The sequence below is a fragment of the Cyanistes caeruleus genome, chromosome 9, assembly GCF_971803275.1.
Source record: "Cyanistes caeruleus chromosome 9, bCyaCae1.hap1.1, whole genome shotgun sequence".
NCBI lineage: Eukaryota > Metazoa > Chordata > Aves > Passeriformes > Paridae > Cyanistes > Cyanistes caeruleus.
The window spans coordinates 25,791,929-25,818,224 of record NC_141709.1 but is presented as its reverse complement, the minus strand read 5'-3'; the positions used below and the strand labels follow the sequence as shown (position 1 = coordinate 25,818,224).

The following is a 26,296-nucleotide window of genomic DNA, read 5'->3' as shown; positions in this document are numbered from 1 at the left end:
ATGGTCAGGATTTTATTTCTCCTTTTCATTACCCATCAGGCTTCTTCTCTAACCAGGGAAGCAATAATAAAGTATCTTTGTTCTAAGATTAATGAAGTTTTTCATTAGAGAGTTAAACACCTTATTATTCTGTAAGTAAGTTGATGCATTTATGACATATGTCCTTTGATAATAACAGACATGAAACTGTTTTAATTTGTGAACTTCATAAAACCTGAGATTAAAAGAAATATTTGTGGGAAATGCTAATAACATCAAAGTTGGACATTCCAGAGGAAAAAGCTGAAGGTCAACTAAAAATGTATTTTTGTGTGTGTGATTCTTCAATGCCCCTTTCCATTTTAGAGAAGTAAGAAAATAAATTATGTAAGGACAAATTAAAAATTCACTTTAAAAACAAAAGGGAAAATGAAAAAAACAAAAGTGCTGAATAATCAGAGTAGCACCAAACAACACCAGTGGGCCTTATTAAAAACATCACCCTGACCTAAGTTCCACAGCTCCTTATTATCTGATGAAATTAATTATGTACACTGTTCCAGCAGAAAAACTTTTCCTTTTGCTACAACAGCCCTCACTTAGACTGGAAGTACCACATCCTACTACCAGAAGTATTGGGAGGATGGAGTTACACATGATATAACACATGTGACCCAAGTTTTAACTCACCTAGCATAGGAAAGAGCATATCTATCTCTTGCCATACAGCTACATCATTTGGATTGGCATTTTCTGAGGGAAAGAACCCAATCAACCAACAAACCTGAGATAAGTCACACAGAATATATCTGTTCAAATGATGTAGCTATTCCAAGTATTGTAAGCAACAGAAAATCAGGTGATAGAAGAACCTATATAAGGTTTTATATAAACCTAAAGATCCTATTTTAGATAAAAATTTAATTGGCTCCAGATCCACTCCCACTGCACTGCACAGAGGCATTTACAGAAAAGAACCCCCTTGAAAGCCTTGGGATGTGCATGAACTTCCCAAGTGTGCCTGGAACTGGAAGCCACCACTTCCAGCATTTTCTTTCAGGCAGGTCTGTGTGGAGGGACCATGCTGGGAAGTCACTTCCAGCCCAGTGAGCACACACTGATGTTTACCCAGGTGGTGTATCAGTTTATACTGGTCTATTCCACACTGAAGCCATGACAGAGGGAGGACATTTGCCCCTTTGCCCACAACTGTTCTGCTGCTCAAACTGTTTATGCCAAAGACAGTGACCATTGTCTCCCTTAAGTACAGATTTATGCAAGTCCTGTTTTGATTTGCAGAGATTTTGTTGATGTCTTTGTTTATGTCTCAAATGATACAAGAAGCAGGAAGAAGAACCTGCCTATGAAAAAAACCTCAACAAAAAGTTAGGTGGCAGCTGAAATCCCATTCATGGTGAGTAACACAGATCCTGCAGCAGAGCTGGAAGTGCTAAAGACACTTAACAGATACCTAAGTTCTGGCATTGCAAATACATGTCTGATTCAAAACAAATTAAGGAAGGTTAGCACATAGTAACTTGAATTAGAAACAAAAAATCAAAATTTATAATATTGAAAAATCATTAAAAACAATATGTTTCCCAGCAAAATCACTGGGGAAGCAGTGCTTGTCAACCCATGGACAGCCCAGCAAAATCCTCCCTCCACTTTCTCTCCATAAAAGCAATCAGATCACAAAGTTTAGAATTCCAGAGAATAATTCATGAAGGCCCTGAAGATAAAAACCATGGACTTTTCTCTGCCATGGGTTTCTTTAGAAGTATGAAGGTATACAACCTTTCAATGAAAAAGCATGAAAGCAAAGTGAAACACTTCTGAAGTATTGATTTTCAAGTAATCACATCACAGTACTCAATATTTGCAGCAGACTAATACAAATATCCCCCTGGTGTCTTAATTACAGATGCAGAATTAGCCAACTCTTCTCCAGCCAAAAAAAAAAATCAATCTATATTACAGCTGCTTATAAACTAACTCTGCATGTAGAAAATGAATAACAGGTTAATTGTTTAAAAATAATTGGATACTGGCCCATCTAACTGATTATTTCATGTCAACCTGTCTTGAAAGGTCTTCTCCAGCTTTTCCAGTGCTGGTTTCACGATACATCTGATCTTCATGATTTGTATGGAAGGGGTAAATGTGGTTTGGTTTTGATTAAAGTGTCATCCCTCGTTTGGAAGCAAAAAAATAAAGCAAAATCTACATTCTCTCACTGACCTTAGACTAGGTAAACACCTTGGATTGTTCAGTAGGTTGGTACAGCAGGTGATCTATGATCACAGAGATGAGGGTGAGCTCTTGCTCTCATACAAAAACTCAACCAGCAGGACACAGAACGGACTGTGCCCTTCTTGATACTTCATTTCCCACTGGCACATACACCACAGCAAAGGTCTACTGGCTTCCTTTATCTTGCTTGAGAAAGAAACATAATCTTGAGGATTGATCATATGAAATGGAAGCCTAAACTTCTGTTAAAGTCGTATCCGCAGCACTAATTCATTGTGTCCTTTTGACAAGCCCCTTCACTACCTCTTACTTCAAAGTCTACGCAGGAATAACACTGCTTATCAACTTTAGAGGTGTTATTCAGATCAATTCAAATTAATTCTAATCTGTGAAATACTGAGATAATAGGATTGGCTTAGAAATGTAATACCAGGTTTAATAGCTCCAACAATTGCATCACTACTTATTAAACAGCCCATTTCAATGTCTTTCTACTACTGAACCAGCAAAAGGACTAGAGATGAGTCACTTACTCACTTAGGGAAAAAAAATAAAAGTCTTGGAATTACATGTTTCAACCTATTTCCTGCATGAAGATGAATTCAGGTCTAACTACAACTATCACTTTATGCTTCTCATTACACTTCCCTGTTACTTACACTTTGAAAAATTACCATTTGAATTGATGCTTTCTATGTGACATGTCTACCTCAGATTTGTTGGATTGTTTGTTTGTTTTTTCATGGAAAAACATCAATCAAAATTATCTATTTCTGGGAAGATGACAAGAGACAAATATGCTTTATTTCCCATGCCAGAAAGCTGAAACTTTCTAAAGGTAGCCTTGATGTCTGATCTCAAAGCAAGAACTGATACTTCCAAAAGATTTTTGATGTTGTTACGTTTTCTCTCTCCATGGGCATCCACCTTAAGTCTGGTCAAACTACAAACTCTTGAAAAACTACAGCTGGGCCTCCAAAGGTGTCATCTTCACAGGCAAATTGGAAGCTGTCACAGTGACTACCAATGACCAAGCTATTTGGATGTCATCCATATGGAAAGTAACTACTTGCTCCATGCCCCATAGCTTGCTCCCAGAAGAGGACTTAGACATGGATTATACCCATAAATATATAACCTGGGGCTATAAAGACCAAAGCAGAGCCCCTTTTTAACAGCTGCTCTTGAGTGCTTAAATGGGGCAGCATGGCAGTGAACTCAGCAAAGCTTAAGTGTTTGTGTGGCAGTGAAATCAGGGACATCTTTTTCATTTACATTTTCCTGTGCTCCTCCTCACACATCTGTATGTACACTGAAATCAAGTCACCTGCCTTCTAAAGAGACAAAAAGCACCCCAAACTCAACAAGAAAACAACTGTCCTGAAGTTCAAAAGGCAACAAATGGTAGAAATTGTGTGAACTAGAGTTTGCAAGAATGTGTCTGAACAAATGAAGTTGCAGAGGTAAGATTAACATTGCAGAATCAAATTTTAATCATATCAGTTTATACCGAAAGGAAATTTTTGACCCCAATTTTTTATTTTTCTATATAGACTGAATTTAATACCCATCTCCAAAAAAACTCATACCTTTGTGTTTGAGAGGTACTAGAAAGTTTATGGATGAGCTTAGAACAGCTCACAATTTTGTGAAATCAATGAAATCAATGAAAGCATTGATACAGTGTAAGATTTGCATAAGGTGTAGTACTGAGTTCTAATTAAGGATAGTGTTACAATTACTAGGAAGATACTCTAAACAATGAGCACAAAACTAAATGATCAGTATTATGGAAAGAGGCAGTGATTTGTTTCCACACAGTTGAAGACAGCATAAGACACATACAAAAGCACATTACATTAAGTCTGTATTTCATAGTTCTAATGCTACGTTTGTCTTTGCAAGGTTCTCATGTGGATAACCACAAAGCCTAGCTGACTTAAACTAAAGAGTAAGATTCATTTTAGGAAGCATGTCAGAGTTACAAGGGTTAACGTGGTGCTGCCAGCACAGTGGTATTGCTGACAGAGCTCAAGCAAACTGCAGCCAGCCTTTCTAATGATGGGTGTAAGAACTGAAAAGCTTCATTAGGAGGCTCAAATTCTTGGAGTTGAATAACAGATGTGGCTTATCAGTTTTTCTTTCTGCTAGCCTGGTAGCAGAGGTTTTCAGACTAAGTACTTGAAAGCAGACAAGAATTTCATTTCCCAGTTACAAAAAGCTGAGAGCTGGGAGGTATTTGTGCACTATCTCTGAGTCCTGCCACTTTGAAGACTTTGTGCTTCTCAAATGATCACTTGAGCCAAGTGTTGCACTGGGATTTCACCAATGCTAAAGGCAAAGTGCAAGATGATAGGAGCTGGTAAATGGAGAAAAAAAGCAGCAGAACCAATAATTAAAATAATTTTTAAAATAATTAGTGTATTAAATAATGTTAGCAAAACAATGAAGAAAGATCCAGTATTTTAGTAGAGACTCAGAAGCGGATTTGTTAGGGTGTATTTGTACAAACTGAATTGCTTGGAAAAGTCTGTGCCACTTACTGAAACTGTTGAACTGGGAGTGTTTGTTCCATATCCAGATGAAGGAAGGGAGGCCAAGGACCAGCGGCGTCCATCCGTTCTGGGGAAAAGACACAAGGGAAGTTACAGTCAGGAACAGAGTGTGGCTAATTCTTGAGAGAAATAAGCAATTTTCTTCTCCATATCTCCTAACCTCAAGCTTTTATTAATGTCTTAAGTTATTCAGATAAATCAAGTATCCTATTTACAATCACACTTGTGGAAAAGCAATGAGAGTAAGTTTTAAAAGCAAAACTAGATGACCTTGGAAAAACTAAAGCAAAGGGGCACCAGAATCCTGCATTAAGTAGATGCTTTGTACTTCTACAAAACTTGGAGTTTCTAAAACAAACAAATAAAAGCAGCTCCTTGCAAACTTCTTTGAAAAAGAGACTCATGCTTAACATACTTATGCAGCTCATTGTCTTCCAAATGAAGATGCGGACTGAGGACAAAAAAATCACATTAGATCAAGAATCAACTGAAAGCAGATTAATTTGTTTACCTACTCAGAGGGCATTCAGCCAGCACATTGCCTGGCATGGCTGGAAAATTAAACCCACAACAGCAGATAGGAACAGAGCCAAGGGGCCCACTGCCATACATACATAGATCACAGAAATCTCACCTAGCATCTTTTCTCCTCCAGTCAGTATAACACGAGTAGTTATTTCCCTGCTGTAGCCAAATAAACATGTCCCTCAGGGAAAACATCCAAAACATTGTGGAGATACTGCAAGAAAGGTCTTGTTTTGCCAGTGTCAAAACTGAATTATTGAGGAACTGCACAAAATCTTTGAGGAAAATCAGTGCTGCCCTCCCTGAAACCATCTTCTTCCCTCAAATCTCAGTGAAGATGGAAACTGCACTACATTCAGCTCAGTTTCACAGCACTTTTTCTGTCTCTGATCTATTTTCCCACATTTTGCATCCTTAAAATGGACAACCATGTCCTGTTGCACAATGGGATGGATGTTAAAAGTCTCTTCCTCACATCAGTTTCCCTTTGCTTGGGTTTTTTTCTTGCAGCAGATTATCAGTAACTGGTTATACCACAAAGCTGAATTATAACAGTTCTAACTCAATTTATGATAGGTATGGGTGGGGTTTGGTACACACAGATACAGTGCATTTATGCAAGTGCATTATAAAACAGGATATTTGGTACAGGTCTGAAAGAGTGATTATAAAAACCTCAACTGTTATCTTCACAGTAGTATTTCTCATCCCACTATCCACACCCAAGAAACCTCATCTCCAGAAGAAGGTTCAGTGCCCACCAAGACAAAAACTCCTGTTTACAGTTTTTCCAGCTCTAGTTCCTTTTATTTTCAGGCACCGACACACACCACTCTTTGCCATCTATCTTAGAATGAGGGAAATAAACTCACTGTTCCACATCACTGCAAGAATATTATGTCAACAGAGTTTTAAAAAGACTCATGCTTCATGCATTAAAAAAAATATTAAGCTGTAATGCAGATTTTTATTGCATGTCTATGTTACAGCTAAACCCCATTTAGCCACAGGTGATATTTTCTCTGGCAAGACAATTAAATGTAAAAGAACAATCTCAAAATAATTTCAAGTGAAATGGAATTCCTTTCTTAACCCTGAAAAACAACAACTATCCACATTACAAAGTTGTTGCATGCTGTGGTAAGGGATTGAACACCAAACTTCAATAATCTTCACTGAGTTTCTTGTAATATACAGGGGCACTGGGGTAATATTTAGGTCAATGATTCAACCTCACTTTGCATCTTCAGTCCCAGAGCAAAACATTCTCTTTCTTGCTGCAGAAGTTATTCATTTCTTGCAAAACAAAAGCCTGACTTGTTTTTTTTTTTGTTTGGTTTTGTTTGTTACTGAATTACCCAAATGTTGTCTTGAAAGAACTTCCAAATTTTCATTTTGACCAAGTTAAAATAAAATATCTTTCTCAATTAGAAAATTCCAGCACACCCCTTCATGCTTAGGCTGTTTTCTGCTGATGCAATCCAGGCAAGCAATGTGCTAAGGAGTCAGGACTAACATATTAGCTCTACTTTAGCAGAAAAAAGTGGGACAAGAGTGAAAATCTTCCAAATCAAGGAAGGGGAAAAGACTTTTAAGGCAAATTCATCCCGCATTTATGCAAACCATTTCAAAGTACTTCAGTGTTTTGTTAATAAACATATTTTTAGAGAGTCAACATGCAATATTACGTCAGGATAAGACACTTAGAATGAAATCTTTAGGTTTTGTTATTTGTTATAGATGCTTTGCTAACTCAACAAAGACATGCAAACAACAAATTTTGCCTCTAAAATGAGATTTTAATTAGTTAATTATGGAGGTGTTTTTACAGCAGCTAAATGCTATTTCATGAAGAAGCAGATCAATTTCAAACAAGAACTTAGAAAAACAACACATCTTCTCCAGAGCGCTACCTGTTCATCATTTTAAGCCAAAATGTAAAGATTTTCTGTTTCTATTACAAAGACTAGAAGCTGAATGCCTAAATGGGGTTGTTACAGCATGGACTTGTTAGGGACACGTGCTCAGCGCACAGAAGCACAGTTCACACACACACACAAACAGCAGCAATGGGATACACGTTACCTGTCTGCTCTGTGTCCATGGCTGTGTGGAAAAAATTGTACAATAATTATGAGAGAGGGAGAAGTGAATGATGCAAGTGATTTCTGAAAAAAAAACAACAAAACTCTTCACTTTCTGTTACTGATATTCCTCCAGGATCGGTTTTAGTGAGTGTGAGCAGAATTAACCATACTTTTCCTTATTCCAACAGGAGGATTCCTGCCTGTGTTGCAGCTATGATACAATCATTGAAAGGGTGTCTAGCAAGGGATTTATGGTTAATCACAAGTCAGACTAAGGACAATCTTGCAGTGAATTGTAGTGCCTTTACAATAACACGAGCTTTCCAAACAAGTCTATTCCATCTCATGGAAGAACTCATCACAGGACTATAATGAAAGAATGGAAATCACAAATTATGCCCAAACAGGACAATAAATGAAGAAATTACACCACTAACAGAAGGCAGAAAATCAGCAATAATTAATTCCTGTGATGGCAATGGTAGTGTCCTGGAAAATCAGGCAAGGGCCATCTCTTAATCCTCACGCAATGTCAATGAAAAGGGTACTGTGAAATATCCACTTCCCTGGCACCACACTTGTAATTCCTTAATTCCATCATATAGAAGTTATTCTGATACCAGTACAGGGTAATCTAGTATGTATCTGTTGTTACTGCTGGCAGAGCTATTCGGGCTGTAATGCAAGCAGAAAATAGAAACAGGTTTCTAAAACAAGCAGTGCTTAAGTGTTCTTTTCCCTGGCAGAAAAAGTATAGAGAGGAACATGCATGCTATAAAATGAACCACTGTACTCAACAGGACAGGCTTAACCTTTATTCAACTATTTCTTTAAAAATCAGATTTAAGAAGTGGAAAAGTATGAAAGGGAACTCTTCAGTTTTATTACTAAAACATTTATTTGCTGTCTGAACTTTTAGAAAACCATATTGAAGGATCGAATTGAAACATGATGTTGAAAAATTATTAGGTTTTGACAATAACTGCTGTTTCTGCTGCAACTTTTCTACTGTTTTCCAGGATCCAGAACTTCAGTGAGATATTTCAGATACTGTGATAACTGGTAAATGTTGAGTTGATTTCAACACTGCTTATTGAATACTTCCAAATCAGGCTTTAAACACAAATGTGGATGAGTCTGTTTAAATTGTTCAAGCAGCAGGTAAAGCACTAATTTTCCCTCTGAGGCAACAGGAAAATACATATCCAGTCTTTTACATTTCATATGCTATTAAAAAGCATTTTCTTACAAAAGACCAGAAGACCAAAGTCTGCTTCAAACAGAATTAAGGACACCAGGTCTTCTAGAAAATCACCTCAATGGAGAAATGCTCCAGGATTTTCCTGCCATTCAGATAAAGAGTATACCTTATTCCATCAAATCCTAACCCTTTATTCTTCTTTGAAGTTTTAAGACTTGCCATTTTTTTGTAACTAGCCCTCAAGCTAAATCTCTCTTTCTCAGAAAACTTACTTCCTCTTAGGATGATCACACATTTCTCATTCTCAGATCATTTTAACACAGATTGGGGTATTTTCAGTTAAGGCAGAGTTTAACAAATCAAAAATACCTTCCTCACACTTGAATCTAATAACCCACCTCCTATGCACAAACCCTGCTTGGGAGCTCTCTAATTTCCCTGCCCTTTCTCACAGAATTTAACTTTCTGCACCATTTTCCATTTCTGCCTACCTGCTGGGATTCAAAATTCAAATCACCATTTTTCTGCTTTTCCCAGCTGTCTCTATTCTTTCACTCCTGTTCCTTACACTAAATCCACCACTGTGGTATCAGATTTCTTTCCAGCAGTTTGATACACCGCATGACCTGCACCTGTCCAGCACTTGCTGCAGGACAGATGACAGCTTCACATTTGGGTCTCTCAGTGCTGCTCTTGTAGAGGTTCTTGTAAACTTGGAATTTCAATTATCAGCTATTTTCCTCATTGAGCAGTAATGTTGTCTTGACACCCATGCCCAAGACAGCAGAGAAAACTCAGGAGTCATTACTCTTCTCAGTGAGAAGGCAGGGAATGAAGACACAGAATTGTGCACACCTAATTTAAGGTATGTTTATATCTTTGTGCAGACATAGCAGAGAACATCAGTACATTTTCAATACACCTCAGTGAGAGAAACATCTAGGACTACAACTAAGCTAAAATTACCCTAATCATAATTGGCTTTAATGTCACTTTGACTAAATTATGTATCATATCACATGCCCTACGTGTCATTCTTCTGGGAGAACATTGCCTCTTCCCTAGGCAGCATTAACTACTTAATTTACTTTATCTTCTTCTAGGTCTGAAAAGCACCTAATACATTCTGGTGCTGCCAAGATGTAATCCACAAGGAGTAAAATGAAATAAAATTGGAGACATCAAAGAAAGTAAAACACAATCAAAAATGTTCTGACCCCTAGGCCATCTGTAAATAAAGTGTACAGACTATTTGCTTGCCAGTCCAAAGAGAACAGATCCCGCCTTACCTTCGGGCAGGAACAAAGGAAAAATGAGCAGGTGCATTTGGAGAGAAATTCCTGGGACTGTCCAAGGGGCTGCTACCTGTTTAAGAAAGCAAAAATTTGTTCAAAACCATTTTGTTCACATTTGCAGCAAATGGAATAAATTTTCAGTGTTCTGAAAGACTTCAAACTGCACATTGTGGTCACAAATAATCAGAAATACGGAGCTTTGAGTTTTGAGCATTAGTTTGCTAAAGGAATGTTCTGACACAGATTTTTCCTCCTTTTAAAACAATTTAAAGGGTATGTTTCATTTCCCACTTTCAGGTATGTACCACCCATAGACAACAGTCTTAGTATTTTGAAGTAATTTCTATCTACAAGCTTTTCCTAACGCTTGTCAATGAAAATCCTGAGTTAGAAACAGTTTCAGGAATAATAAACAGTAAGAAAACATTTCCTCCCAATGTACGTAAGGTTGAATGTAAAATTAATTTAGAAAAAAAAGATACACCATGAAAACTGCACATGATAATGAAAGGACTATGTATATGTAAGATAATTGGGCTAAAACCTATCAGCAGTCACACCAACTAACACTTTTCTGAAATAGTACTTTGCCATGAAAATGAAAGTACCAGCAAAACCATACAGAAAAGAAGAAAAAAAACAAAACAAAACGTTTTGGCACAAGTGTTTTTTTCTCAGGGCTCTGTCATATGGTGTGTAAGCATATGGTGTGAGTGGTTTATTGCAATGTATTTTATTTTGAAGTAAAAAGCAAGCAGAAAGCCCTTCTGAAAGCCAAGATCACTTACAAACTAACTACAGAAATATTTGAAAGCTATGGATGTATTTAGAAGCTTCACCTCAGTGAGCATGCTTTCTACTGGGCATGAAATGGTTTACTCTGTCTGATGATTAATACAGGCACAGAAGACAAAGTATCCATAGTAAACATGTGTCAACAGCAATTTCTTTGTGCAAAGACAACAATATACCACTAAAATAAGACCAGGAAAACGAAATAGATTCTGGAAAAGCAATACACTGCAAGGTACATCAGAAATGGTTTTAAAATTAGATCCCATATAAAATGGTTTTATTTTAAAAGTCATGTTGAAAAGTCAAACCTCAAGTATGAGTCATCTGCAAAGGACTTGTCTGTTTTAGAAGCTCAAGCTGCCCAGCTTGCCCCGCAGGGCAGCAGTGATTTTGAGGATACAGACCCATCCAGCAACCTACTGAAGCTTATAATTAAGCTTATAATTAAGTCACATTAATTTCAACCCAAGTTATCCACACACCTTTGCTGTTCCACTGAGCAGGAGCAGAATATAAGCAGGGTGCTCAGTTGAAGGCAACATTCCCTCACACTTCAGCCTTACAAATGGGTCACACAGGTCTGCAGCAGCATCTCTGCACAACTCCTGTGAGCAAGGTGTGCACACCTGGCAGGTGTGTCGGGGCAGGGAGGGAAGAGGAGGAAAGGGGGAACAGGCTGACACCTCCTGGGGTATGAGGATGGCCAGAAGTGCAGCACAGGCCAGCAAACTCCATCTGGTCTGCACGTCTACAAGGGGAAAAAGAGCAGCTGGTTGAGATTAAACCAGCCCCAGGCTGATGTAACATGTGTCAGGGCTGATGAGAGAACTGGAGAGGTAAGTGAATTCCAGACCACTCCACAATCTGCCTCATCAAGAGCAAAATAAATTACAAACAAAGAGTTTGAGCAACAGGTTTGTTTGCCTTTGCCTTGGTTTTCTTTTGTATTGTTAGTTGAGACTAACAATGAGTTCACAGTTTAACACAACACCATTCAAGTCTTTATCCAAAACTGGATACTGTTTAACCCATTACCAGTATATCCCAAGTGCAGAGGGGAGAGACTGATCAGAAACCTACAGCTAAATAACTTTTGGTGTTTCATTTATTAAGCTTGTACTCATTTTAATTCTTATGGTCACAGTGAAAAACCAGAACCATTTTGCAGCTTTGGAACCACAAGAAGATGGAGAGGTCTGACAGACCCAGTCTAGGAGGAACTGCAAGCTTCCAAGGAGACTGAAGAAGTCACCAAAGTGAAGAACTGAGTCATGCATGAACACACATGTCCTGGTAGCAGCACAGACCTTAGGGTGAGGGTAACCAATCACCTGCTAGCAGAAAGATGAAGGAGTGTTTTAGGATGAAGCAGGAGTGAGGCCTTTCCATGGTTATGCAGAAGATCAAACAAAGCTAGGAAAGCTACCAGCTTTGGTGGAAACCTTGGTCTTTGCCTTCTCATTTTTCCAGCTTTACTGACAATGAACACTACTGTGTTTTGATAGTTTTGAACTACTGTGATAGTTTTGAACAAAAACCTCATTGCCCAATGTTGTTATAAACAACCAATGCACTGTCATTGCCTTTTTATATCTTCATCAATCTTTGAACTTTCCGGGGTATGATCAAAATGGAATTTCAGAATAACTGAGCAAATTGGGTAATGACAGTTTTTAAATCTTGAAATTAAGTATGTGGGTGTTCAAATCCTTCTGAGCCTGCACTGTGTGGTACAGAGATACTACTAATTTTTGAGCAACTACTTTTTCAGATGTATATGGCATATTTCCTTTCAGACACTGGAATTTTAATTAGATCCCCAGTGATTTGCTTCTAGTTTTAAAATGAAAAGCAATTAGTTTTTCTACTCAATTCGAGTCTGGGTGAAGCTTTTAAAACAACAACAGGGAGACGGGGAATTTCTGCTTTCCCTAAAATTTCCCAGCACTGCTGAATCTGCTCTAGATGAAGGTATTTTAATAAGAGAAGCCTGACTGCAATGGTCTCGTTCACCAAGGCTGATCGAAACCCTATTTATTCTGCAGCAAAGGTAGATTCCCCTGTTGCTCCAGGGTTATAGTTGGCAACTACTGAACCTGAAATGCCTCTGTCTCAAGGGAGGCTGTTACACAGAATGATTGCCCATTAGGTAAATCAACACAGCTACACCAACGCCAGTAATTCAGGCAGAAACCTTTACATCTTCCGGACACAGGAAGAAGGATGCAGCCAAAGGATTTGTAAATCCACTACCTTCAAAATATGAAACCAGACCTCACAGGCAATGACTGTCTCAGCTATCCCCTACAAACATGAATGACACTCATCAGATAGGTTATGAGTCCAAAAACTCACAACAGAGCCATGCTGTAAAACCTGCTTCTGAGAGCCATAAAAATTAATAAATAAACACAAAAGACAAAGTTTCTGTGCTCTTCTTTGCAAGATATTCAAACGATTTGCTGAGTATTAAAGCGAACAGCTAAAGGTCATATGCATGCTACAGAATTAGATGCCTTCCAGCACACACAAATTTCAAAATTATCACAAAATTTAAAGCACCCTGTGTACCACCAGTCTCATAAACAATGAATGCCATGGTGCTCTCACACCACCCAAGGATCACAGGCATGATGTGCTGATGAACCTCAGCTTTGATAACTGGAGCAGGATCTAGAGTGGGATATTACATTCTCTGCACACTCTCAAAACAAGGAATGAATAGGCACCTCAGCAATAGCCATTTTTCTGCCAGAAGGTAGAACTGAACTTGCAGCATAATAGCAGAATCATTTCATTCAGCAGCAGTGTTGCCTGTGAGCAGCTCCCTCTGTGTGCCATTACAGATGGGAGCAGGGCAAAGGTCCCAGCAGTGACAAGTGCCTTCACTGGAAGCCAGAGACCAACCTGGCTACCTTACAGCTGTGAGAAGTAATTTTTTAAATAGCCTGAGCTTCAATTTTCCAGCTGTAAGTACCTATCTCTTTACTACTAAATTATAATGTTACTTCTTTGATTTTAAGCTTTTTGATTTAAAATATAATCTGATGGCAACTTAGTTATGGTGCAACCTCTTTGTAATTTTCAGATTTTAAAAAATGGATTCAAAGAAGTAGAAAAAAAAAAATTAAGGCATACATATGTGTACCTTTTAACCTCTCCCTCTCGTTTCAAACCACGAAGAATTTAGAATAAAGGCAATATTTTCAAACTTGCATTCTTAAAACTGGCCACTACAAGTCTGGGAGACTAAACCAGCAGTGTGACTTCCCCTTGAGCTGTAGCTCTCTATGCCAAAGTACCAGCTCATTCTGGAAAATGTTATTTCATACAGTCTGAAAAATGAACTAGCACACTTAAGTGCTCTTGATTCAGAACTGATTTCACGGCAGGGTTCAAAATGTTTAGATGTACTTCTTTCTCAAATGTTGAGAGCTCTTCAAGTAATACTTCTAAATTTTCTAGGATATGAAGTTGCCTGGCACCTTGTTGGGATGCTGCTTGAGACAGTAAGTCCCTCTGCCTGGATCAGTGCTCAGGAGGAGGTTTGCCTGACAGAAGGAAAATCTCCTGGATCTCACCCACTGACTTTTACATCACCTGCACAAGAGTAACTCCTGACACTACTGCCACGCAGGAATTTATTTTTAGTGTGGTGTCTGAACAGAAACATTTTAGAAAGCCTCCCTGGTCTCTCTGCATGCTTGCTGTTCCTTTGATTTGCAGGAGAGGTTCAGAATGGGCATTAAGAAGACAAAAGCTCAAGACAAAAGAGGCCGAAGAGAGGTACCAGCATTTCTTAGTAACTCATCACTGCGTGTGTCTGAACAAACAGACTGACAGATTCTGTTCAAATACTAAACAAATATCACAGCCTGTTCTCAAATTCACTCCTCATATATGATATTTCTTAAGAAAATATTTGTGACTCTACTCTAAATTTCATCTACTTTTGTGTCTTGAATAAATTATTTTTTTCCCAGGGAAGACTCCTAAATATAGTACTGGTAGAGAACCCAAATTACAATTAATTTATCTTCCTGTGCACTACTGGCTACTCCTGCAGGTAACAAAGGATGTCCTTTTAATTAATGATTTTAAATCCCATAGGCAACACCAGGGGAAAAAGGAAATATTCGAAAATTACTGCTAAAGTAAGGTGGCACACCATTGAGTAGTTACTCTTCCTTTCAGAAGACACATACTTCTAATAAATTATAAGCTTGTAAAGCCTGAAACAGCATCAAAACCACCAGAAGAAACTTCATTTTTTAATAGACAGAGGAGAAAAGCAAATCAAAATAAAATAAAATATACATGTTTCTATTATGAACATTTCTGCATTTGTTTTCTGACCAATGATCATGTCAATATTTTGTTGCAATCTCCCAAGCATTTCTTTTTCTCAGTTAAAGACTTGTAGAAGTAATTTAGAATTTAGTGAAACCCACACATATATGAATTCAAAGCAAAAAGCACAATGTAACTAAGCAGAGAATCTCTACCAAGGAAAATGCCTTGTTTAAACTAAATTCTACAGAATTACTTCTACCATAACCAAACACAACAGCAACAAGGGAGTTTGAAGTGGAATGAGATGGTCCTGTACACATTTTTGGCCCTGCATTTCATTTCAGATTCTGAAGCAGAAAATGGTTTTAATATACCACCTGTATGATTTTGTTAGCAATTTAACATGGGTCATGTACTTGAAGCATCTTCCTAGCTTCCAATGACTGGGCTTTTTATAGCATCCCAAGAAAATGTGGCAGATTTTTACAAAAACTTAAGAATGAATGAGGCTTTTCTGGGCATCCCTGAACAGTGGCTTCAGCCTTCTTTCTCCTTTACAGCCTTTACAGGCTGGATATCACCTCTCGGGATGCAAAGCTCTGCAAACAAAAGCAGATGGCTCCTTCTAACTGAGCTACTATCAGTTTGCTGTTCTTTCTCAGCATTGCCTCAGTTTCAGTCTCCAGGAAGCATTTACAGAACATGCTGCCATGTAGGAGGAAGACAGTCTGATTATAATGAAAACAACATTCCTTGTCTTACACGCAGCAGCGCCGTGTTTCCAGAGAGGCTCCACTGCGGATGATGTGCCACAAACGTTCCAGCTGTTTCCTGCTACTGACTGGTGCCCATCAGGGACATACCTGGAGCCCAGTCATCCTCTCTGGCATTTTGAAACAGTGAAAACAAAGTCGTCACATATCACCTACCTCCCTCAGCAACAAAAACAAGGGAACATGCTGTTCAGGCAAGCTGTTGAATCTGCATGTGTGACCCTTTCTGAAGAATTATTCCTTCTTTTTCTGTTGGAAGAACATCTCCACACACTTCACTTCAATGACTAACAAGCCCCTGCCCGTGTGCTCTGAAATGAGCATTTCCCAGTTGCTGCCATGGTAGAATTGGCAGCAGTGTAAAAAAGAAATAAAACTTCCCAACACCTCATGTAGCTATGAGTAGCAGACAGAGACCATAAGATGGCACACTGCACAGCTGCCAGGCTGCTGGAGGCACACGGAAACAGGCAGGATGTTCCTCCTCATGAGAACTGCAGTTAAATCACTGGCACAGATTAACCATGCTCAGAGACCCAAAACAAGAGATTTACTTAAATGTATTTATCTAATTTTATTTGGCTTCGTTTTCAATCTCAGGCTCTTTTGCAGGATGTAAGAGGATTGAATCCCCCAGGAAGAGTGGAGGATGGAAATGGAAGCAAACTAGAAAGTGGAGAACATAAAACATTTATCTTGAAACAATAATGACTCTCTTAAAAGTTTGAGAAGGTGAAAAATTACCACCAGAGTAATTTCCAAAGGGCATATTTTGATGCTGAGTATCAGTATCAAACTCACTGCAATGGCTACTGGCATTTGTGCTGGTGATTCCCAGGGAGAGCAGTCCTGGGGAGTTACCTGCGTGTCCATGAAGGGGGGAATGTGGCCGCGGGAGAGTTGGAGACGTGCTGGATGTTACAATCAAACTCTTCCTGTTGCTCGTCCGACAGCTGAAAGAAAGAAAGATGAACCATTAGGCACGGTCAGATGGCCAACAGCACCTCAAGGCAGGTCCTGCAGAATCTCCTTCTGCTAAGGAGGAATCTTGCAGTATTTAGGGTGGGATTTTCTCACACTCTTGCCCTCAGTAGTGATGCTGCAAAGAAGAAAATGTACAGGGAGAAAAGGCACTTGCAGGTACAAGGTACAGCAGCAAGTGTTTCAACACTCTGGAAGCATTTGCAGCACAGGCCACTGGAGATAGCTGGTAACTCATTCCTGATTCACAGAATATGTGCAACTCATGCTTTACAACTCACACAAAAAGCAAGAAACAATGTAAAATACCCCAGAGTGCTTTGGATGCTCTTACTAATATCCAACCTAGAAAATAAATCCGTTACAATTATTGGCTTGGTTATAAGAAACCAAAGCATATTCCTTAGGGCAGAGTTAAAACTACAGAGCAAAGTGTTAGCACAACCCAGCAGATGAGTGGAATTACTAATCAAATTTAAAATCTGGGATCTAAAACCTTTCTGAATGCATGTGGCAATACAGATGGAAAACTCTGCAAAGCAAGTTTGAGACACGCCTCCGCCACATCAACTCTATTCACTGCCATGATTTTGTTCTAGCAAGGAAAGTGACACTTCTTATGGGACAGCTCAGATTTCTTTTTTCCCCTGCTGAGAGCTTCAGAACTGAGCCAAATGAAAAGAAGGATGTGTTCCTCCATTTGCTTCCCAGCCTTGTGACTGCTGGTATCAGACATTTAGCTCTAAAGATGATAAAAGGAATCACAATGGGTGAGGGAAACATTTTTAAATCATGGGAGCTGTGAGGACGAGCAGTTAAGATAGTTAAATCCGTTTATGATTGTCACTTCTCCAGCTGTTTAAACAGAAGAGATGAAGTTGCCAGCAAAATCTTACAAGTGACCAAGCACTACAGCTACAAACACCTATTCTTTGTACCTCGCTTGCTTCCTACATAGCAGAAATATTCCCGCTTACTTCAGCAGTTCCCAAAACAGGTAACTAGAATCCTATTGGTGTTGATAGGAGTGGGAGAACTGCCAGGAGCAGGGAAAGCTGAGCAAAGGCTGAGTTAGGAGCTCGCTGGCCCCACTCCAGGGATGCCCTGTGAAGCTCCACACTGGGTTGCCCAGGCACAGGCAAAGCCTCTTTGCTTGCAGACCCCAAATGCTGTCGTCTGCCAGGTCCTTCGTGCACTGACTGATCTGCTGGAGCTGCCCAACAATAAACACACTCGGGCTGCCAAGAACTACAATTTAATGCAAAAGTATTTTGCTGCCACAGGATACAGTGCATCTGACTATTATTATTTGTAAGCTTATTTTATTGCTGTTCTATAGGAAACTAGAGAACTTGATGCAGAAAAAAATACAACTGAACTGCCAACTATAATAAACAGTAATAAAGTTGAAGCACCATTAACTGCTATTCAGGCTCTTTAGTGTACTTAAAGCATTCCTCAAAATTATCCAACTGATTCCATACAATCTCCATTTACATTCATGTATTATTCAACAACAGTCCATCCAAAAACTGATTGCCATTGTGCACATCTCATGGAAAAACTAACAGCCTGACTTTAAGAAGCTTAAAATCTCAGTTCATGGATATTTTTAACATGTTTTCAGTTACGCTATTCCAGTAACTTCTGAAAAAAACCAGAATACTCAAGTCCAACATTAATACCAGATAATCATTGTTTACATTAGCACAAAATCTTTCTTGCAACATGAAATTCCTGAGTATTCTAGTGTATGATATATTACTATGTAAGAAATCTAAAAAAAACCCAAAACTTAGGTATTTTAGTATCAAATATATTTTAAGAATTTAAGATCTCACTCATTTAAAACCAATAGTAAAGTGAGAAAACAGAGCTCCATTCTCTACAGTTGTATCTCTTTGTTAAAGAGAGTTCCTAAAGCGCACTTCACCACAGCAATGCCTGGAGCTGGCTATGGAAACTTGGTATATTTAAACCACAGCATAACAGGGGAAGTGAGCTGTCCCAAACTCAGAGCTTTTTTAACTGTTGCCTGCATTTTCCCAATTGAACTGAGTTTTACAAACCCATTTTCTTTGCTGTCTTTGCCAAGATAAGGAGCCAAAAGAGAAAGGGTTAAGGGGATGGAGAGCAAGCACAGCTGAGACCTCTTAAAATAGGTCAGGTTTACACAAATGTACCCAGAGGAGGGAATGGCTTGGAGTGAAAGCCTAGCCCCAAGTTGGGAATAAAACATTATTCTCTTTGCACCATCAGCATTGGATAACTTTTAATTTTCCTGGATCTCTCATCTGCAAAAGAGAAACACCACTTGGGTCTGTTTAGCCATTGCTATGACTTACATGTATTGGCAATAAGGCAAAGCTCAAATACCGAGACTAAAAACAAAACACCCAGCTTCTCAAATTGATGTTCTGTGTTGAGAAAAATACACAAGTACTATCATACTCTCAACTGGCTGAAGAGAGCTCTCTGCATATAGAGAAAAAGCTTTTAACAGATGTAGGAATCCTAGAGGAAATGCAGAACGAGAGTGATGAAGTTCTGGTAGTCACTAAAACGAAAAAAAGGGTGAAGGGAGGAGGTAACAAGCAGACTTCAGTGGGATGACCTCCCCCCCAACAAGTCACTATGACAGCATTTGAGCACCCCCTAAAGAACAGCTAAATATGAAGGAAGCAAAGCTGGCTTTAAGCAGGGCTTAAAGAAATTTCTTAGGCTTAGTGCCAAAGAAATTCAAACTAGTCAACTTAAGTGTTGGCAGAAATAGCTCCACTGAAGAAAAAATTATTTCCTGGAAGATTCATTTTAGCCAGACACACAGTGCTGGGCTCAAAAGTGAGCTACCAGGCCAATGATAATGAGGAGATCATATTGTTAACCCATTAAATTGCATTAATTATTATTTATTACCATTCGTGAATCCTTGAAACAATACTGTATGTCTTCCTGCTCAAAAATTAATTTAATCTACACAAGAAAACAGGAGTAATAGGAGAAAGCAGAAGGGAAAAAGGTTGGCTATGTCTTACTTATTAACTAGAAAAAAAACAGTTTTTAGCCAGTCCAGGGAGATTTAAAGCATTATTATTTGTTTGTAAGCCAAAGTTTTGCTGTTTTCATTAAACACAAGATGAGCCCTGCCCTGAACCTCTCTTTCTCTCATGATTTGCTATGGGTCTTGTTAACTTCTTTCCCCACCCCACCCCCCCACTTCACATATCACTTCATAATTTCAGAGAGCAAATCCCCTCCAGTTCTTCCAGTTTAGGGCAAAACACAATTTTAAAAGCGCAGAGCTTCTGTAGGGCCCAGAGCTGCAGGGCTGAGCTCTGGAGGTGCTGCCCTCCCGACCCCAGCACAGCACCCACACAGCCAAACCTGAGTCTAGGAACCTGTGAGAACACAGGAGCACCCCCATTTCATTCTGAAAACACACAGTAAAACAGATACATTGAAACAGTTGAAACAATGCCTTTGCATCACTATGGAAATAGAGTTTTACTCTGTTTCTGGAGTAAACTTCTGTGCCTGCAGTAAAAATAGCGTTTGTTACGTGTACTGAAGTGTCCCCAGCGCACTCCTGAAACTGAACACCGCAGCACATCGGACGTGGCTCTGGTAAGCAGACACTGCTCCTGGACCCACTGAAATGTGCCCCCGAGCCTGCACCCTTACCCAGTTATTTCTGAGCACATTTTGGTGCTGTACCTGTGACCTGCATGCAGCCCCCAGCTCTTCCTCTGCACCCCAACCTCCTTCTCCTCCTCACCCACAGACAAGCCTGTAAAATGATCATCACGAGTGCACCTTGTTTCATCTGTCTATTCAGTCTGAAAAAGAAATCAATGACTCAGTTTCAGCATAAATCGATATTTGATTCTTTATTTTAGCAGTTTACTCAGGGGACATCTTCCACTCACCGAGCAAAACTGATTAATGCCCATGAGGTATCTGTGTAATGAAAGCGAGGGCCACAGAAAAAACAAATATAAATAACTAACCACCACTACCAAGCAATTTCATACCGAGGCTGGTTATTATAAATGAATAATGATAAGGAAGTTTTTCAAAATCCATCTGAATTTATAGGCCTTGAGGAATTTTTCATAGCTGAAGCTGCTGGAGTATGTAAGTAAACAAGGTAATACTGATTGCACGAGCCTTCTCATTGACTTTGATAGAAATCAACTTGAAGAAATAAGATATATGGAAAATGTATAGCTTAAATCACATTTAGGTCACTATTCATGAATACATTTTATTCATATTAGTGATTTGTCATAGAATCACTAAGATTGGAAAAGACCTACAAGATCATCAAGCCCAACCTTTAACCAAAAATTTAAATTTTAGAATTTTGTAAACTACCTCAGGTTGTCAAAGTGCCAGATTAACTCTTGCACTAACTTCTTCCAAAACAGCCTTTCAGAAGCCAAACATCAGACTTGTTTCAGATTTGACACTCCATTTAGTGGCCTCAAATCCCTATGAATTGGGATGCAAAATTCAGAGCAATCATATCTACAAAAGCTATTTGTGGTTACATATTTTCCTAAAATGTAATATCGCCTAACCAAACTTCACCAGATTCTCCTCTGATGTTACAAAAGTTTGGTTTCAGTTGATTTGCTTTACAAAGAGTTCTTTATGAGAAACAGACATTTTGGAAATGAAAATAAGTATTTAAAATTTTTATTCACAATGACAGAAAATTTACAAAATCCAAAATCTGCATGTCAATGAATGCAGCAGCTGCACAGCAATGTTAACTAGATGTGGAAGTTATCGTCTTAATTATAGTAATTCAAAGATGGAAGCAATTTTGTAAGCTTTAGCACTACCAACAACAGGGATAATTATTTCTCTAAAATAGATAAGTAAGCATCTGGTTCAACTGATTTCTTTTTTTTCCACATTCAAGAATAGTTTAAGAGTTATTCATCCTAGAATAACTGGGGGGGGAAAAAAAGTGTTATAATTCATGGTGTAGGTTTGGGGGGTTGCACATTCCTACAATAAACACTTCTTTTGTTGTAAAGAAATACAATTACACACAGTTAAGATATGAAGGACAGAAGCATGAGTCCAACAAGCAACTTCTTAAGAATTGCAGGCAGAGTCTCCAGAGAGACAGAGAGAGAACTATCTTCATCCCAACATCACCTAGGAAAACTGTTTCTTATTTCCTGTCATTAAAGTCCCAGGAGCAAGAAAACATCCTGATTTTTGATTCCTTCCTGGTTATTTTGTCCAGACAAAACAACTAAGGAGCCTTTGTCCAGTGCATCTCTGGACAATCCATATGTGCCATTCACTCCTTTACAACATCAATCCCTAACTCCCAAGATCATGAGACTGCATTACAGTATTCCTGTTTCCACCATCTTTCTGAAGAACTTCAAATAGGATTGAACTTTGGAACCTAAATAAAAACAGCAGTGAAAACCAACTGCCTGAGTGCAGGGTCCTCTTCCACAAAAAATTTTCTACAGTTTAATTACTACAAACACAGAAATAGATGCGAGTTGTTCAGCAAGCCAGGCTCTACTCAAATCTGCACTGCCCATTGTTTTGAAGACCATGAGACAGAATAAACTGGACAAAAAAACCCAGAAGAGCACAGAGGAACAAGATGCAGTCAACTTGTGAAGTGTGGGTTGCACTTCTGTACAGATATTGAGAGTGCAGAGGGGTAAAACACACAAAGGACATCATTTTCCATAATGCCACCACACCTCTCAGCGTGCTACCAAACACACCAGCCGAGGTGAACACAGAGTCAAGCAATGCAAGACTTAGAAAGCAAGGAGCAAAATGGGTGCAGATGGCTCTTTTGTTTTAAGGAAGATTAACATCTTTGTCCTTAGGAATTAACTTATTGCATGAAAAAACATTTTCCTTTCATTTCAACCAAGCAATATTTTAGACAAACCCTCCTACTTCATTTAGAGCTCGGACTGAAGAAGCAGCATCACTGCAAGCTAAGAAATTACAAAAGAAAAGGCTGAAATTGCCAGTGAACACCAAATTTATGTCTAATTTGCCTAATGCTTGAGGCTGGTGCACACCTGCTTACACCATGCTGTACAGTCCAGACCTTCTGCATTATTAACAATATAGGAACAACTCTGGAAAGCCAAACAAAATTAGATGTCACAACAAATTACAATGACTGGTACAGCCATTCTCAACTACATGAATCCACTTTATTCTGAACACACTCCGTGCCTATCTTTGTTTTAGCATAAAAGAACAAACATAAGAAAAATTCTCTGATTATGGAAGAGAGACCCCAGAATAAATACAGACATTATTTAATGGGCACAAACATAAAACAAACCTTCTCAAGCACTCCTATCTCCTACTTCAGTTGTGTTATGCATTATACTGCCATGAAGTTACATCACAAAGTGTGAAAGGCTGATTGAATGAAAGCTAAGCATAACTGCATACTTTCATTTCTCATTTCCTCCAAATCTATTACTAAATGCTTCATGTAGCATAGCTGCTTTTTAAATAAGTCTCTACTTGGCAATTCTCATGGAAGATAGTTTATCACATTTCTTTTCCTCCAAAAAATCCAAGCAAACAAATTCCAGAATGAAATGACAAAGTGATTTTACATTGTTTCAAATCCTCTAACCACAGAGCGTACAATTACATACAGGTGTGCAATATAACAAACCTACTCTAGACACCTTCCCCAAAGATGCATCCAGGAAACAAAGCAAGTGAGCTGAAAATGGAAATAAAGTTTTACAGCTTTAATGTAAGTGTTACATAAAATAATACGAACACTCCTTTCTTTGTGCTTTGTAGCACACAACATGAACTGTTCTCTTCATTTTGTTTCAGAGCATTTTCTTAGTTTAAGAATAAAAAAATGTTACAAATTAGCTCATTATCAGCTACCTGCAGCTCCAAACCTCAGCATGAGGATTAATTACCGATCTAATTTTAAATCTATTCTAACAATACACTATTTTAGAATTAATCTCCAGATTGTCTGGGGAGTTGCCTCGACTGCACAGCACACAGATTTTCACACGGCTGAACAGTAGAGTAATAACCAGGGTGGCAACATTCTGAACAAGACTGGGATGTTTACAACCAAATTATTTGCACATTTTAAAAGTACATGTTCTTAAGGTGCTCTCCTCAGCTCCACTGGAAAGGTTTTGCTCTGTTGGTAAGACTCATCTTTCCAGATATGGAGACCAACAATAACAACCCCAGTGAAGAGTGTCAGGGTTTCTGCTTGCTTGGCAGAGTGCTACACTCGTGATGTGCTTTTCTACCAGCTGGAACTACATCTCTGCTGTGGCTTTCAGACAAGTGCTGGGCTGTGCTGCCAGCCCTGGTGCCTCTGCTATTTCACACATGATCCTCACTTACTGCCATCCTCAGCTCTGCAACATCAACTTTCTTAAGCATCACCAGCACATTTAACTTGCAAGCAGCTTCCAGCATACCAGAGCACAGAAAATCCTGAACAGAACATGGCACCTGAACAGACGTGCCAGAAAGAGCAGACAACAAAGAGAGCACGGTGTTAGACAATAAACCCACTCCTCTGCTCCCCATCTGCAACCAATTCCACACCATTTTAGGCAGCTTTTTTTAAAATCACCAACCCTCGGTTTTTTTAGTTCTACATACTTTTTGACAGAAATGCTTTGTAGATATTTCGGATTTAACTCACAAGCTAAAGGGACCAAAATATCTGACCTTTTAAAAAATACCCAAAAAACCAAGGTAAGCTGCAACATACACATTATCATGTTTTGCACCACTGATACATCAATGTTCTCATCCCTCCTACCTTTCTGACCCAGGCACTTCCCTAACCATTGCCTGCTATGATAATTTTGCTCTTTTATTCTTATTAAAAGGTTCCATTTTGCCTTTCTTAATTTTGCAGAATTTGAACATATAAAAATAATCATTTAATAGGTAAACAATTCTCAAATTCATCCCCAGTTGCAAAGTGTAGTAGATAATGACATAGATCCAAAAAATCAAAGTCTCAATTTGCCTACCTTGCAATGATCATTTAAATTTATACTTTTGTTTCTAAACTTAGAAGGTGAGAATGTGCTTCCATTTTCATGTGTTCCATTTTCATCACCAAGACCCTTTCCTTCCTAAAGCAATGATGTTTCCCAGCTCTTAGCAGCTTCTTACAAAATAAAATCAAAAGAAAAATATCAGCATCAACTTAATAAAATTTAGAAAAAAACAAAACAGGATACTTCTAAAAGACAGTCCAATGAAGAAATATTCATTTCCTCAAAAGGGGAAAACCACTTTTCTGTGAAAGTATTAAAGTACCTATACACATGTACACACAAACATTCAGCCTCTGAGGGCCTTCAAACAGACGCATTGCAAACAGTTTGTTGCTCATGTGTTTGCATACACACAAAGATGGGAGAAAAATCCTTAAAAACATCTCCAAAAAATAACAGCAGAGCATGAGTGTACTAAGGTAGACTGATATTAGTCCAATGGACATATTGGGAAAATACCTGGGCTTAACAAACCTGTAGTCTCAGTAAGCAGGCTACAAAACTTTTGACATTTGTCCAGGACTAAGTTTGGAGAGGAAAATGCTGTGCCCTGCCTGCCTGGACTCAACCAGAGCTGAGCAGAGCAGTTCCCTATCAGAGCAAAGACTGGAAAAAAGGTGAGATGTGTTTGCCAACATGGGCCTTTAATTCCAAACAGATACAGAGAGAGAATACAGATTGCTCAGGTTGCTCCCTTCACTTCAGAAGAAGAAATGCTGCTTAGGACCTTTCTAATCAATGCACTCAAGGAATGGCAGAGAGGGAAGAGAGGTTACTGAGGTAAATGTTGGCTCTAAACATGAAAGAAGGTAAGTTCTGTGGACATTGAAAATGCTCAGTGTAGCCACTAAAACTGGTGTAAACCCATGTAGAGAGATACACTGTAGTGTTGAAACAAAGTGTTTGGTTTATGTGGTCCTTACTCATTTACAGAGACAGGTCTGTCGATAAACCACTGTCCCAGATAAAAACAACACACTTACAAAGACATGAAAAAATTATTTACAAAAACACATTAGATAGCTATACTGCAGTGTATATCAGATCGAGTAAGCTGACTACAAAAATAATAAGAAAATACACCTGGAGGAGGCATTTTGTGTTAATGGAGCAACAAAAGCACAAAGGGCAGGAGAAGAGGGGGAGGCCCTGGGTGCAGATCCTGCCCTGGCACACAGAGCAGCCCTCAGATCTGCAGCAAAGGGAAGTTTCTGGAACAATCAAGCCTGATTACATGTTAAACCTCATTCTTTTGTGTAAAGCCTATTTGCTGCGCCAAATGTTCATTATCCAACAGCCATCAATTTTTCATACAAGGATGGCTGTTCCTGTTTAATAACCATACAAATGTGTACTACAAATAGATACACACACACAGGGTTTTGAAATTTTAGTGGACTGAAGCAGGAACAACCGTTCACAAAACTGAGAAGAAAAACATAAATATTAGAAGTCAGAAGCTGACAGCTAAAGCTTGTACCAGC

The 26,296-nt window shown here is 38.8% G+C and overlaps 1 protein-coding gene across 17 annotated transcripts in view; it reads right to left on the bottom strand.

Moving 5' to 3' along the window:
- The window catches only part of MAST2 (microtubule associated serine/threonine kinase 2), a 219,421-nt gene that overhangs the window by 49,537 nt on the left and 143,588 nt on the right, over positions 1-26,296 (bottom strand). For 10 of the 17 annotated variants that reach the window (XM_086902241.1, XM_086902240.1, XM_086902242.1 and 7 more), the window contains 3 exons: positions 16,618-16,709; positions 9,890-9,965; positions 4,776-4,854 (listed from right to left, as the gene is read on the bottom strand). In XM_086902241.1, the coding sequence (XP_086758367.1) occupies positions 4,776-4,854; positions 9,890-9,965; positions 16,618-16,709 (247 nt within the window). Of the gene's footprint in view, positions 1-4,775; positions 4,855-7,397; positions 7,419-9,889; positions 9,966-16,617; positions 16,710-26,296 lie in introns of all 17 variants that reach the window. The other 7 variants (XM_086902238.1, XM_086902250.1, XM_086902233.1 and 4 more) reach the window with 1 other exon arrangement.